This window comes from Hippocampus zosterae, chromosome 7 (assembly GCF_025434085.1).
Source record: "Hippocampus zosterae strain Florida chromosome 7, ASM2543408v3, whole genome shotgun sequence".
Lineage (NCBI taxonomy): Eukaryota > Metazoa > Chordata > Actinopteri > Syngnathiformes > Syngnathidae > Hippocampus > Hippocampus zosterae.
In genome coordinates this window covers 20,099,690-20,114,897 of record NC_067457.1, presented here as the reverse complement: position 1 = coordinate 20,114,897, position 15,208 = coordinate 20,099,690, and the positions used below count along the sequence as shown (strand labels likewise).

At 47.2% G+C, this 15,208-nt stretch overlaps 1 protein-coding gene across 5 annotated transcripts; it reads right to left on the bottom strand.

Annotated features, from left to right (window-relative positions):
* Nucleotides 1-14,620, bottom strand: col1a2 (collagen, type I, alpha 2). 5 transcript variants are annotated; one of them, XM_052071818.1, is made up of 49 exons: nt 14,407-14,620; nt 11,800-11,861; nt 11,376-11,459; nt 10,932-10,979; nt 10,723-10,767; nt 10,571-10,624; nt 10,442-10,495; nt 10,292-10,345; nt 10,151-10,204; nt 9,711-9,764; nt 9,577-9,621; nt 9,391-9,489; nt 9,226-9,279; nt 8,903-9,001; nt 8,694-8,738; nt 8,495-8,593; nt 8,349-8,402; nt 8,142-8,249; nt 8,007-8,060; nt 7,827-7,925; nt 7,607-7,660; nt 7,409-7,507; nt 7,270-7,323; nt 7,110-7,163; nt 6,955-7,008; nt 6,434-6,487; nt 6,300-6,344; nt 6,090-6,188; nt 5,834-5,941; nt 5,670-5,723; nt 5,508-5,561; nt 5,181-5,234; nt 5,034-5,087; nt 4,817-4,924; nt 4,610-4,663; nt 3,892-3,945; nt 3,646-3,807; nt 3,445-3,552; nt 3,192-3,299; nt 3,023-3,076; nt 2,822-2,929; nt 2,678-2,731; nt 2,478-2,585; nt 2,262-2,315; nt 1,979-2,086; nt 1,649-1,892; nt 1,384-1,568; nt 1,055-1,297; nt 1-439 (listed from the first exon to the last, which is right to left on the bottom strand). In XM_052071818.1, the coding sequence occupies exons 1-49, from the start codon at nt 14,474-14,476 to the stop codon at nt 293-295; spliced, it is 4,071 nt and encodes a 1,356-aa protein (XP_051927778.1). In that variant the 5' UTR covers nt 14,477-14,620; the 3' UTR covers nt 1-292. The 5 variants fall into 5 exon arrangements, with proteins under 5 accessions (XP_051927778.1, XP_051927776.1, XP_051927775.1 ...); XM_052071816.1 differs by lacking the exons at nt 3,646-3,807; nt 14,407-14,620 and having other exon boundaries at nt 11,800-11,965; XM_052071815.1 differs by lacking the exons at nt 3,892-3,945; nt 4,610-4,663; nt 14,407-14,620 and having other exon boundaries at nt 11,800-11,965.
* Between the last annotated feature and the right edge of the window lie 588 nt (nt 14,621-15,208).

Sequence of the window (15,208 nt, the reverse complement as noted above, 5' to 3'; positions counted from 1 at the left end):
TTACTTTCAGCGTTTTTATTACACTTCTTTTATTTTTTACAAAAGGATGACATGATGTCCCACAACAAGGTGTTTTCCCGCGTTCCTTTGGGTTGCTGTATTAATTTGCATTGCACAATCGCTCCGTTCAGTCCGTTCAGTCCTCTCCGATAGTTGCCCATCTTAAGCAAGTGGTTGCGCAGTGAGAAATCAGCATTAAAAAAAAAAAACACAGAAAGAAGGGCAGAGATTTTGGGTTTTTTTTTTTTTCGTTCTTTCTCTCTTTTGGGGTGTTAATTTATCATGAGTCTATTTATTTGAAACAGACTGGGCCAATGTCCAAACCAAACTCCTGATCAGCTCCACCAATGTCCATAGGTGCAATGTCGAGGATGGGCAGGCGAGATGGTTTATTTGTTCTGTACTCAATCACTGTCTTGCTCCACTCACCAGTGTGTCTCTGCGGGGGTAGGGGATGGGGAAAAGAGAATCGAGATCAGAATGGTGCTGATCAAGACACATGGCTCAGACGAGCTTATCATCATTAATGAACGAAATAATTACAACTAAAATTGAAAAAACATTTTCGTGAATGAAGTAAAATAAAAACAAGAGTCCAAAAAAAGAAACAAAAACTGAAGCTACATTTTACATTAATAAAACAAACTAAAATTCGCTATAAGAGCAAAAATGTGTTTCAACTTTGTCAATTCATATCGCACATGAGCTTTTGGGGTTCATTTTAAATGTATTTACTTAGGTTGTACTGCAAAAAGGGCACACAGTGGTTTGGGAAATGTATTTGGTCGCCTTTTTTCTTTTAAATTTTGCACTTGACAAAAATACGCCATATACAAAAAACTAAAGCTAATACTAAAACTAATTAAATGTAGCAAATTCACTCAAAAAAAAAGTTAACCAAAACTAACTGAATTATAAATGTATAATTAAAAAATACAATAATCTAAAGAAAAATCCGAATCAAAATGACCCTGGGGTCATATTGTAGCAAAAACTTGCATTGACTCTACCGGGCGCTCTGGATAACAATGGCGGAAAAGAAAGAGCTACTTACAGTGCAACCATCCTCCACCACAGAGAAGGTGAAACGGCTGTTGCCCTCAGCCCTCAGCTCCACATCGTTGGAGCCGGCAAGCACCACAGCCTTGTTCAGGCTGCCGCTCTCAGCATCCATGTAGGCAACGCTGTTCCTGCAGTGGTAGGTGATGTTCTGGCTAGCCTGGTTGGACAGCAGGCGCATGAAGGCCAGCTGGGTGGCCATGCTCTGAGAGCTGATGGTCTCGTCATTGTAGGTGAACTGTAAAAAATAAAGAAAAATAAAGCGCATTTGTTCTGAAGTTCTGAAAACCAGGTGATGGGTTTTGACTCTTTGCAGCAACTCACCTCAGTTCCGCCATTGATGGTCTCTCCAAACCAGACGTGCTTCTTGTTCTCTGTGCTTCTGAACCAGTTCTTCTTGGCAATGCTCTCGGGCTGGGCATGGATGCAAGTCTCGCGGGTGGCGAAGTCGCAGAAGACCCTGATGGCGTCATTGATGCAACCCTGGTTGGGGTCGATCCAGTAGAATCCTGCGAAGCCCAAAGGTTTGCGATTGGTTTCACGGCATGATTTCATGTCGGCTAGGATTTCCCAAAGATGTCCGACTTACCGCTGGTCCATTCGGGGTGGCCGAGCTTGATGTCGCGGCATGTGCGGGCAGGGTTCTTCCTGGAACCCTCAGGGGTGAGCAGGTTCTCAATCTGAGTGTTGAGGGACTTGATGGTGGCGTCAACTTCGTAATCCTTGGCTCTCATGGCGGGCTGGTCAGCTCTGTACTCATCGTATCCAGACAGATCGTAGCCACCACCAGCAGCGCCGGGAGGTCCAGGCAGACCGGGAGGTCCAGGGGGACCCTAATAGAGGTGAGGGAGAGCTTTGATATGTATCTGAAGAATATAACAGAGCTCATCTGCGTATGGAAAGTATTAAGTATACTTACAACAGGGCCGATGTGTCCAGGGGCTCCACGAGCACCGGGAGCACCAATAGTACCATGGGCACCAGCTCTACCATCCTTACCAGGAGGTCCGTGGGGTCCGGCGGGACCCTGAAAAAGGAGGAAAACATCTTGGTCAGATCTAGATTCAAAGCAAATCCACTCTGCATGTTCATAAGTATAGTCCATCCATCTTGGGTGCAAGCCATTACATCGCACTCTCGAACCTGCCCAACAATCGATGGTTACAATGGACGCCACGCGAAATGATCAACATTTCACTTACTCTGGGTCCAGCGGGTCCATTAGCACCAGCAGGTCCGGTGTCACCAGGGGCACCCTGAAGGGAAACGGAGAGATGCCTTTAAGTGACATTGTCCGGCAACATATCTGCATGCAAATGTTTTAGTGCTGTCAGAAATAATCCATCGTCCTGATATAAGGACAATGTTTAGTTTTTTTCTTCTTCTTCTTCTGTATCACGGTGGTAGGCTTCACTCACAGAAGGTCCTGGCATTCCCTGGAGACCAGGGTGTCCACGAAGACCCTTCATTCCCATCTCTCCTTTGTCTCCACCAACTCCCTTCTCGCCACGGACTCCAGCGGGTCCCTAGAATACATACAAGCGCATAAATGGCACCGTGTCGTTTGAACAGGACATGGCGTTAACCGTGATAGTATGATGATGGTAGCTCTACTTACAGCGGCACCTCTAGCTCCAGCGGCTCCGGCGGGTCCAGAAGGTCCGGTAAAGCCCTGCGGTATTGACATCCAGTCAATATATATTTGTCAAAAATAAATGTTGGGTGCTGTTTGCAATGTGGAGGCCTAGCTGCGGTAACATACAGAGTCTCCACGGTTTCCAGGTCTTCCAACAGCTCCGCTGGGGCCAGCAGGTCCGGGGGCACCAGCAACTCCCAAAATACCAGCGGGACCGGGGTCACCACGGTCTCCCTAAGCGCGGCAGGAGTGGGCAGGTGATGATCAAAATGGAAAAGATATATATATATATATTTTGTCTTTTTAGACATAAGTTTGGTTGGATACCTTGACTCCAGGAGCACCAGGACGACCAGGAGGTCCATCGTTACCACTGTTACCCTGTAAAGCAATGTCAAGTTTAAAACTCAAGACCTTGTACTTTCTCATCACTTCGTCAGGTGTTTTTTTTTTTATCATTTCAGGATAAGATGGTGTCAGAACTGGATGATGGTACCTCACGTCCAGCTTCTCCTTGAGGTCCGGTCATACCAGGCATACCAATGTTGCCAGCGGGGCCGCGGGCACCAGCGGGACCAGCAGGTCCGAGTCTACCGGGCTCTCCCTAGGATGTAACCAAGTCTATCATGAATAATGGTGGGAACATTTTCCCCCCCAAACGCTATCATTTCCGTTACAGTAATGTGCTTATGGCGGGAGTCGCAGATGAAGAAAAAAAAAAAACGTCATCAGAAAATGGCAATACTCACGACAGCACCGGGACCACCGGGGCTACCACGATCGCCTCTAGCGCCAGGAAGACCAACAAATCCTTGAAGACCAAGAGGTCCAGAAGTTCCAGGAGCACCAGGAGCACCCTAAGCCCAAGCGCAGCATCATGAAATGAACGAAACGACGACTACTAGCCGAGTTAAATGTGCGCGCATGTGGCTCGGGCAACTCCAACTTACAGCAGGTCCAGGCTCTCCAGAAGGTCCCTTCTCTCCAGCGGGGCCAGAAGGTCCAACCATACCCTGCTCTCCAGCGGGGCCAGCGGGACCAACGTCTCCACGCATACCGCGGGGACCATCTTTACCAGCGGGACCGGCGGGGCCAGCGGGTCCGACAATACCCTGAGAGGAGGAGAACATGTGAAATTTGGGTATCTACATTTTGGTTGCTCTCAACGACCCCGAACGAACATAAAATGCACTTACAGCAGGTCCAGCGGGGCCAATTCTGCCAGCGGCTCCAGGGAAACCAGTCAGACCCTATCATGCAAAAATAACATCAATTATACGGCCATAGTCGGGGAAGGGGGGGGGGAGTCAAAATGGCAAATTTGACTGCACTGACTCATTCAAGATGCAAAGTTTCAGTCACTAATGAATTGTTTTAACAAAAATGATCCGGTGTGGACTTTTGTAGTGCATGCAAAGAAACGTATTGATTAATCTTATTATTCTGGAAATGACTACTCCTTGGCCACTGCATTAATTGAAAATATATTTGTGTTCATCTATGCATGCCAGCAATGTACAGTAGAGTGAAAGGCAAAAGAAAAATGAAATGCCCTCCCACGAGAGAGCACACGACACAATTAACCGGCACTATATGTATCCACCTGTCGCCGTTTATACAACAGAATAAGTCACGGCTTCCTGTGAGTAAATCTGCTTTGAGATCATCTTTAATTCACTCATCGTTTTTGACAGGTTGGTGTTGCGTGAGATTTTTCTCATGTAAAACTGGCACCGTGGCTCACTAAAACGGAAGCTGCCATTTAAAAAAAAAAAAAAGCAGCTTTTCAAGCACGTTTGTTTAGGCAGGCTTCATTACTCGATGTGAAGCGCTTTGTGATTATCAACGTACTTACTTCGATACTTGTGAGTGTAATAAGTGCCAAGGAAGAAATGCTGGGTTTTCATTGCTCACCTGAGGGCCATTGTCTCCACGGGCGCCAGTAGCTCCAGCAGGGCCAGAAGGACCCTGAAAGGCAGGTAAATTGGTCAGATTAAATTTCACACGAGTGTCAACCAAAAATTCCCAATCATAACAGTCATTTATAATTCACGAGAGTGTGTGCTATGACCCGAAATGACAAAGCAACATGCATTGCTCCAGACTGAATGTTCTACTCACAGCAGGTCCAGACTGTCCAGCGGGTCCAGCAGGTCCGGCGGGGCCAGTATCTCCCTTTCCTCCGGCAGGTCCACGCTCTCCTCTTGCTCCAGCCTGTCCATTAGCTCCCTGTAGGGTGAAGCAATGACAGGAATTGGCTATAGTGTCTAATTCCGTTCTGTATGGCCTCAGTGTTTATCACGGGTAATGATTCGGAGATGTGAGGATGTTAGCTTACAGGAGGTCCAGCGAATCCAGGGGCTCCAGCGGGTCCAACCTCTCCACGCTCACCCTATGTTGAATGGAAAGATACTCTCTCTTAGCAAAATAATGCAGAGATCATCTTTCACCATAAACATTGGGATTGGTATTGATCTCAACTTACAGGGGCACCACGGACTCCAGCAGGTCCAGAAGGTCCGAAAGATCCACTCTCACCCTACAAAAAGACAAAGTATGAAGAGCATACCGCGTCATCTACGAGTACATGTGTGAGGTGATACACCATGATATCGAGAACAAATATGTTGTTTGGTCTTTTCCTGATGACGAGAACGGAAGCTGATGTGAATGCTACTTCTTGGCTTCCGTCATGCTGGGATGCATACAGATATGTGATTGAAAATCCCCACCGAGTGGGGTTGAATATTAAGGACAACGGAGAGTGGCGAGAGACCTAAGACTTTCCTCGCATCTTTTGTTCTATACTTGCCTTGTCACCATTGGCTCCTGTGGGACCAGGGGGGCCACCGGCTCCGGGGAGACCCTAGAAGTCAATCAGAGAAGATGCGTAAGAGCACGGCTCTGCTTTGAAAACGGTAAGGAAGGTCTACGCTTTGAGACGGAAGAGACTGAGGATCGGATCAGCACATACACGGGCACCATCTCTTCCGGGGTTGCCGTCGGGTCCGGCGTGTCCAAGCTCTCCCTATACGAGAAAAAGAAGGAAAAAAAAAGTGAACGTTTGTGTAAGCCCCACGACTGAAAATGCCACGGATGATACGCGTGAATAGATTTGTCATGACTTTTGGCGCAGACCTTCTCTCCCTTGACTCCGGCGGGTCCAGCAGCTCCACGCTCTCCGGGCATGCCGCTAGCTCCTTGGTGTCCAGGAGCACCGACAACTCCAGCAATACCAGGCTCTCCCTGGAAGTGGATCGGAAAAGTTTGGGTTCATTTTTGCTTTGAAGCGTTTTATTTTGAAGGAGTCATGTTCGCACACTCTAGTAGAAACTCCATTGAGGGTCACGTCCACACCCTTGGCCGAACAGGTTCTCAACGGCAAACGTCTTACCTTTGAACCATCAGCACCAGGAGCTCCAGTAGCTCCGCGGGCTCCCATGGGTCCCTGAGGTCCGGCAGATCCGGCAGCACCGGGGTTACCGCGCTCTCCCTGTTGGATCACACAGAGTCTATCAGTGGAAAGTCGAGTAGTCATATGTGGAAGGCATCCGAAACAAGGGTCATTATCAAATGAGTGTAATCTGGAAAACCAAGTTCATACCTTCACACCAGCGGGTCCAGCGACTCCCTGGTCTCCTGGGACACCCTGTTAGGGGCACGTGTTGTGTAAGCTTGGTATGCATTAACTGCACACACCGTAGCATAATTCGATGTGCGTTTCGGACGGGTACTTACTCTGTCTCCGGGCTTGCCAACCTCTCCAGCAGCGCCAGCAGGTCCAGGCAGACCCTGAGATGGTGTAAAAATACTTGAGTATGACAACATACTGTATGTAGGCTGAATTGGTTGTAATTCATGAATGTCTGGCTGCATGCTCGGGTACTTATGAAAGCATCCAATCATCACTTAACATTGAACTCAAAGCAGAATGTAATGAATTTTGTAACTACAAATGACCCAACCAATGATCTCCAACCTGTGTGCTGTGAGAGATCATCAGGTGTGGCATGGGAATTTATCCGGTTTTACATAATTGGTTTGGAAATTATTGACTTGAACTGTTATCTAAGGTCATATCTTTCTATGCCAGTGACATATAGTGACAGGCTGATCAATTCAGTGCTCTTCCATTTAAAGGTAGAAATGAACCTTGTATTCACTTTTTGAAGTCAACTGGAGTGAATTGTTTTTTTTTCCTCCCAATGTAAAAATATGTGCTGTTCTAAGTTATGGCTCGCAAATAATGGGATTCAGACCTGGAAACCAGGAGATCCAGCAGGTCCCTGCTCTCCCTTCTCACCAGGACCGCCCTACAATAGTAAAGAGGAACTCAAGCTTAATATAACGTGGTATAATAACACAACTCAATAAATGATGCCTTGAAATGGTTAAATGGGACACAGATACTTACAGAAACTCCCATGGGGCCAGTGGCGCCATTGTTACCATCGGGGCCAGGAGGTCCCTACACACAGACGGTGACATGATTAAAACAATAGACTGCTGAGTACGTGCTCAATCATATTGTATCATATTATTCTCATGAAGTTGTTGTGAGTCATGTGACTTACTCTCAGACCAGTGGCTCCATTAGCTCCCTTCTCTCCGGGTTTGCCAGGCTCACCCTAGAGAACATTCGATTCAACGAGTTAGGATATACTTGCTTCTTCTCTCCTATTAGTCCAAATAGTTGGTCTTGCTTCTACTTACAGCGGGTCCCTTGGGTCCAGGGAAGCCAATGTTTCCAGGCTGGCCTCTAGGTCCAGTTGGGCCGGGAGGACCGGTGCGACCATCTTGTCCAGCAGGACCCTACAGCAGGAAACGGTAACGATTAGCATGACCAGAGCATGGAAGCTTGTTTTTTTTCTTTTTTTTGGTACTTTACATTCTGTGTAGGTGGTTACTTACAGAAGGTCCCTCCTTTCCTTGGGGTCCAGAGCTTCCGGGGCTTCCGTGGAGACCCTGTTAAAAATGCGCATTTCTGGTTAAAGGTGCGGCTGTTATTGAATCAGGATTTTCCTTCCTAACACAATACCGATAACACGCATCACAATGTCTGTATGCTAGAGCTGATTTTTTTGCTAGGCTGAAGTGATGCTGATGGAGGAATTAAAGAAACAATACCCACCCTGGCACCAGCGGGACCAGGCTCACCAGCACGGCCAGCATCTCCAGGAGGTCCACGAGCTCCAGCGGAGCCGGTGGCTCCACGAGCACCAGGCATACCCTACGTGACATCGACCGTGAGGTGAAAAACCAGGAGCAACACAAGAGGAGTGGCATATCCACGTGTAAGGCTTTTACTTACAAGTGGGCCAACTCTTCCCTCAGTACCGGGCATTCCACGGCTTCCGGGAGCGCCCTAGAGGAGACACACAAGGGCTGTCAGGTGATCCCCAAAGCAAGACGGCATCCGATACAACGATCACCACCATCCACTCACTCTGGATCCACGGCTACCAGCGGGGCCAGCGGCTCCAATCTCGCCAGTAGGTCCACGTTTGCCCTCCTCACCGTGAGGTCCGGGGGCTCCTTGAGGTCCAGCGCTACCCTGCAGAAGGCAGCAAACGGAGGACAAAACAATTAACCAATTGTCAACCCGCAAAAAAGGAAAAGAGTAAAACACGAGTGGGGTGTCTTCAAAACTTACAGGCTCACCCTTGGCACCAACATCTCCCTTCACACCCTGAACACCGGGATCTCCCTAAAACAGGTGCAGCAAAAATACAACACAATTTATATGGATGAACCGATGCAACTTTTTGCTCTTGCGTGATTGTGTGAATGTGAACTTACAGCCAGGCCTCTGGGACCAGCGGCACCCTGAGGTCCCTGAGGTCCAGGTCCTCCTCTGGGTCCGGGGAATCCAGGAGCTCCAGCAACACCGGCAGCACCCTAAAAAGGACAGCCACTTGAGTACCACTGAGCAACCTTTTAGGGAGGATTCCATGTGTCAATGTGTGATCAAGACAGCATAGATTCTCGAAACACTTACAGTGGCTCCCTTGGCTCCGTTCAGGCCATTAGCACCAGGGTTACCCTAAGAAAGAACATAAATCACCAATACGTAAACACAACACAAAAACAAGAAAACAATTCACACTCAATTTCAACCACAAGCTAACACAAGCGATCGTTATTTCTAAAGGAGTTATTAATCACAAAAAAACAAAAACAAATGGTGAGCAACAGCAGTTTACTTACAACGGGACCAACGGGGCCAACGGCTCCATTGGGACCGGGCTCTCCTCTAGCTCCCTGGGGTCCAGAGGGACCAGTAGCACCAACGGATCCAACCTCTCCCTACGAATGACCGAAAACATGCCATCAATGCACAGAGCCTCTCTTATCTGCGCTTCGGAAAGGCTTCAAGTTTGTTATGCAAGACTTGAGAAGGAGCTGCGTGAACAATTGCACAGAGTACAATCAAGAACAACGCAGAAGATGAACAAGTCAGAGTGATCATTAAACAGATGTTCAATTCTAAAGGCAGAATACGGGAGGGAGCATGTGACATCGAGACCTACCTTGGGTCCAGGGCCACCGGGGAATCCTGGGGCACCAGCAGCACCAGCGGGTCCCTGTGGAGAGCAACAGCGGACCGAGTCAGAAGATATAGCTTCATATCTAATGTATGATGGGCACCATTTTGGGTCACGTGGCCAACAGCTTTAGCTCGAGACGGTACTTACAGCAGCACCAGCTGGTCCAGTGTTGCCATCAGCACCACGAGCACCAACAGGGCCAGCAGGGCCGGCGCGACCTCTCTCGCCAGCCAGACCGCGAGGTCCCTGGATGGAGGGAAAAGAAACCAGACCGTGTTCATTCACGCAATGTTCGGCTCATTGAGTAGAAGGAGGAAAGGAAGAAACACTTACAACAAGTCCGGGTCTTCCAGCAGCTCCGTGTGCGCCAGCCTCACCCTAGATTATGAAGGAGAAAGTGTCATGTGTGCAATATGGAAGAACGAAGAATCACCTTCATATTTATTGTCTGTTCACCCCTTTCTTACCTTGACTCCAGCGGCACCAGGCTCTCCCTTGCGTCCATCCAAGCCATTGTAACCCTGAAACACGGAAAAAGGTTATTAAAGGTGATATCGCGGAAAAGATTAATGAAATGTTGGCCGTGAAGATTTGGGAGTAATCAAAAGGGAAATGAATGGTGTTGTTTTATATGTCCTGAGATTGAGGGGCCGTTTAGTTTAGCTGAAATGTTTTGCTAAGTAAGTAGTTGAAAAAAATTGAATTATAATGTAATGCAGCTTCAAGTGTACCAAAGCAAATATTTTTCCTTCTGAAAAACGTTTTTTTAGAGCTAGGAATAGCTCTAGCTATCTTTTGGTGGATCCAAACAACAACAACAACAACAAAAATTCACTTTTCTATGATTTGGCTCTCCCCTTTGACGCCATTTTTGTTCAGACTGCCTCAAGCAAAGTGCAAGACTTACTCTGTGTCCCTTCATTCCGGGAAGTCCAGGAGTTCCGGGGAATCCACGAGCACCCTGTAGTTCAAAACAAAAGACAATGTTAGAGACAAATTGGTATTTGCGCCATTAAGTGTAAGTATAGTAGTCAAGCCAGAGGCTTACCTGAGGGCCGGGGGCACCTCTGTCTCCGGGCTTGCCAGGTCTGCCGTTGTTACCCTGAAAGTGGAAAAATGGCTCCATTCAATCCCATGAGAACAACAAGGAAAAAAAAAAGAGCACTTTGGATCCGTGTCGACACCATTGTTTACTTACGTCCTCTCCAGATTTGCCAGGAGGTCCGGGTGGGCCACGGGGACCAACGGGACCCTTTGATGTAAAACCAGAATGTTTGTCACCAAAGTTCTCCTACACATATTTGAATTTCGAGAGTATTCAGCTTACAGTCTGTCCAGGCTCGCCGGGCTCACCAGGGTGTCCGGTGTGTCCCTGAGGTCCCTGTTAAGACAGAATACGAAGTACGGCCTTCAGTCGTGATCATGCCAGCGGCGCGAGTGTAACACCAGATTGCGATCCGAGTCCGAACCGAAACTTACAGGGGGTCCAGGGGGTCCGGGAGGTCCTCTGTTGCCCATCATACCCTAATGGGGGAAAAAAAAAATATGTGTGATATGTTAAACAAAAAAAATCATGGAATGCTTTGGAACCTCAACAAAATGTGGTCATGCATGTTTAGTCCAATGGTGTGTTTCTGAAATGTGACTCTGGTGCAGTCACAAGTGTGTGACAAGTGACGGGCTCTCACCATGGGTGAAACTGGATCGGGAGGCTTAGAGTACTGAGCAGCAAAGTTCTGCAAAAGACATTAAAAAAAAAGTGTCCATTATTTGCAAAATCAAAACAACATCTGGATGAAGTCAGTGGATGCAAATAAGCCAATGGGGGCAAAATGTTGATGGGTAAGAATATTATTAAGGGATTTCCATGCGAGTCAAATTCATGCCGATTTAAGAGGGAGTGATGTCACCAGACTCAAGGAGTACGGAATTGTGACACACAGTTGACCTATGACCGCGACCGTTAGGATCACGTCAATATGCTTTTCAGGTGCACTGTTCAAAGCATCACTTTCTATGCGAGGACACGCATGTGCGTCGCGGTCAATAAAATGTCAGTGAATGTTTTGGAGGTTGCTTGACTTTTTAATCATCAAAAAAAAAAAGGGGGGGGGGGGGTTGGGGGGACTTACTCCACCGAGTCCAGGGGGTCCAGGGGGGCCAGCGGGGCCGGGAAGTCCGGGTTTTCCATCTTTTCCATCAGGTCCCTGGGGACCCTACACAACAGAGACACGTGGGCCATGAGCTGAGCTGTCAAACTTCCTTTTGGTCTCATTCTCACTGGTTCCTATGCAACATATCGCAAAATACTGCGAAAATAAAGCTCAAAATCATTCTGAGCTGAATGAAGTGACTGCATTTCAAAAACGATAGCGTAGCTACTATGTTGACGTGGGGCAAAATGGGATGTGGCCTAACAAGGTTAGAAGGTCAAACCATGTCAACAGATGTTCTACGTCCAACATTTCTCATTACCAAAAAAAAAAAATTAATTTATATATGCAACAAGTGACATGAAACACCGTGAAATACGATTCAATTGCCATTTCAGCTTACCCTGTCACCTCGAGGTCCTTTGTCTCCTCGGGGGCCCTGCGGCAGGAAAATAAGCAAGTCAGCTTAAAAACACAGACCAGATGTCTTAGCATTGAACTGCTTCAAAGCGGCCGCCGCCCTCAATAAAGCACTAGATGCAGAGCAGGTCCACTACAGTAATGAAACGCGCATGTCAACAAACTTGACCTTTGAGACGCAGGACAAGCAAGTTAGGACACATTTTCATTGACTGGGACAGAACAAACGTTGCCCTTTGAGTGCCTCTATGCTTAAACTCTCTTGCTTTGGTGTGCCATGCTGTCAGGTGTTAAACCACACATATGATAAACATTATGTGCTCACCTTCACACCCTAGATGGAAAAGAAGATACACAGATGTAAGTTTCATCTTTCACTAAGTTGATGAACGTCTTTATATAGCGCCGTCCTCTCTGCTTTGCTTGCAAAAGTGGAGAGGTTTGAGGCCTTTGTGTTAATACGCGATAAAGTCTGATTCGGGCAATGCGCGGGGGGGTTGCTGAGCAACGGCAGGACTGAGCAAATGCTCGGCACTACGAGCATGATGTCCGCATAAAAACTGTTTTGAGATGAGAGCGAGGCATGTAGCAGATTTCAAATGGTGCTGCTGCAGCTGGATGAAATTTAAAGTTTGGGCAATCTCAATGGCGAGTCGGCACGTGGGAATGCAGAATCCCTCCGACTGGACTGCAGATTCAAATTCAAAATGCTAAAACGGTGTCGTTGATTGATTGAAATATCTGAGATCAGACATGTTTGCTCAATGTAATCATTGGCTGAAGTGACGAGGAGGCAAAGGAAGGCCGCTGCCCCTCGCTGCAGCCCTCAGAAAGGATCCTTTGTGCCACGCGGACCCCCTGAGGGTGCCTGGTTGGTTGAAGCTTTCCTTGACACAGTCTTCAGCCAGTCAGATCCTCACCTACCCGAGGACAGGAAGGCAAGAATAACTCTGCCGAGGGGGGCACAAATTTATAAATCCAAAAACTGTGGTTGAGATTGCTCAAATCGCACAGGACCTGACGAGAGGAAGCTTTAGCTGCGCTAAGGACGTGTTTTTTTGGGGGGGGGGGCAAAAACAACAACAACAAGGTAACAAACACTCTGTTAACATCTGTGTTGTTTTCATCATGTTGGCGTGCATGCGTGTACTAACCAAGACTGCATCGTTGTATAGATGACAGATGAAGCGGAGGGAGAGGAGGGTGAGGGTGTGTGGGGGGGGGGGGAGAGAGAGAAAAGGGAATACACCATTAGAACAGAAGCAACACAATAGGAAAAAAAAAACCACCCGCATTGCTAGCTAAAACAAAAATCATATCGGTTACATCTCGATTACAATGCCCCCCATATGCACAATTGTATTGTAAGGCCGAACAAATGTGACTACTTCTTGGAGGTTTCTTTGCTAGACATGTGCTTGGAGTTCATAAGCTGACATTGGTCACAGCCCACTTGAAATGTCAATCAAAGCATTCCGGGCTGCTGTTAAGCCCAACAGGCTTGGACAGGTATGCCTTGAGGGACAAGTCAAGCCAGTCATCGCAAACAAGCGAAACAACATCAATTGCAGTGTGTTGTAACTCGAATGCGTGATATAAGTGAATGTACTTTCTACTTTGTTAGTCAAATGTGTGTTCGCAAACAGACTGAAGGGATTCTTCAAAGTTGTCAAATGAATTTGGGTTATCTAATTGTCATGTCTCACAGTGCTACAATGTGCATCAGCGCGAATGGGACACCGGGAGCATCTGTGAATGTGGACCAGCAAGTCCCGCTTGACTTCGGGTTGCGCAGGACCTCCCTATGAACTCTAAAGCGGCGTGTCCAATCTGAACCACAAGGTGGCGCAGAGAGGCACGCCGAGTGACGAGAGAAAGTTCATCTCAACCTTTTAAGGTATTTCAAAGACTGAAAGGTTTCTGTTGAAGAAGCACAAATCATGCACTGTATGAATGACATTCGTTTGCAGTTGAGTAACACACGATTCAATTTATTGGATTCTAGTAAAAATGTTGGGTAAATATAATGTATATGATGTGATCAATTAAAATAAAACCTATGCATCATGTAATACCGGTCAGTCTAATTTTAAGTTTTCATTGACTGCTCTCAAGTTAGTCTCAATCAAATTGGGTTACAGGTGCAGTTCGCACTACTGGCCACAGGAGGGCGCCCGTACATTTTTCCTACAATTAATCTTCACCCTTGGATGTCTGGATGGAACATTAAGTACAACGCCCCAAATATTTTCTTCCCTTAACCTAAGGAGAAAAACGTTTGAATGAATTCTAAAAAGGACTAAAAGCTTTCCCGACTACTTTCGACATCTCATTCAAAAGCCAAACTTTTCTTTTTTCTCTCTCGCAGCAGTGCAACTACTCCTATGATAATTATTGTATCCTTGGAAAAAAAACCACGAAAAAACAAAACCAAGATTCCTCTGTATGAACTCAGCAGCAACGATCTGAGCTGTCTGTCTTGACGTTGAAGTAAGTTCCAAAACAAAAGCCAAAAAAAAAAAAAATCCTCAAGCAGCGTAGGTGGAAGGAAATATCCAGGAGAGAAAAGAGCAGATATGATAAAACTTACATTGACATGTTGCTAGGTATGAAGTTACTGCAAGCAGCAACAGAATCCGGGTATCCACAAAGCTGAGCATGTCTAAATAGACATGCAGACTCCTTGTGCTGCGGTGCCCCTCTTTTTAAACCACCTTCAAGCAGGCATACAGTTGAGGTGACGCGAGTAACTCCAAACTTAGCAGAAGCCTGCAGCCGTGATGCTAGAATAATAAAGTTCTATCAGGCCTATTTATACGGCAGGAGGGTCCCGGGTCTGCGTGTCAAAAGTCAGCCCCCCGGCCAATGAGAGACGAGAAACCCAATCTGACTCCCATCCCTCTCTCCCTGGCCTAGTCATGTGGTCCTGCATCACCCAGCCTCCTCTCCGCCGCCACTGGAGCACGTTTGCCCCCCCCCAAAAAAAACAAAAAAAAAGAAGAAGAAAAAAAATCTGTCCCGTGATGACGAGTGCATCGATTTAATTAGATCCATTCTTTTTGAGGACGTGGACAGCGTGGACGTTTAAAAGGGGATAGGGAGTTCCACACGCTTCTCTCTCCTCTGCGCGGCTCGAGGAGATCGGACGCTCAACTTAGACCGCGCGCTCGCGCGTAAAAAAGCCCCCAGCGTGCGTAACGGCAAAATAACTCGCGTTTGGATTTAGAAAACCGTGGACGAAACACCTTTGAATTGGAATTTAACTTCAATGCCCTAAACCTGTTTTTCCTCAGTCTTCCAGCTTGATATCACATTCGTGCAAATTCTTTCTTCTCCGTTTCCATGTGTGGACCATGTGTTTGATGCATCTTCCCAACGATCCACGTCACAAG

Coding starts and splice junctions, on each gene's coding strand:
- col1a2 (XM_052071818.1), bottom strand. CDS start 14,476: ATGCTCAGCTTTGTGGATACCCGGATTCTGTTGCTGCTTGCAGTAACT. Junction 9,622..9,710: donor CTGGTGCCGCTGGAGTCAAG/GTAAGAAAGGGG, acceptor TTCATAATCTAG/GGTGAGGCTGGCGCACACGG. Junction 3,300..3,444: donor CCGGTGGTCCCGGTGCTGTC/GTGAGTATTGCC, acceptor GTTACATCCTAG/GGAGAGCCCGGTAGACTCGG.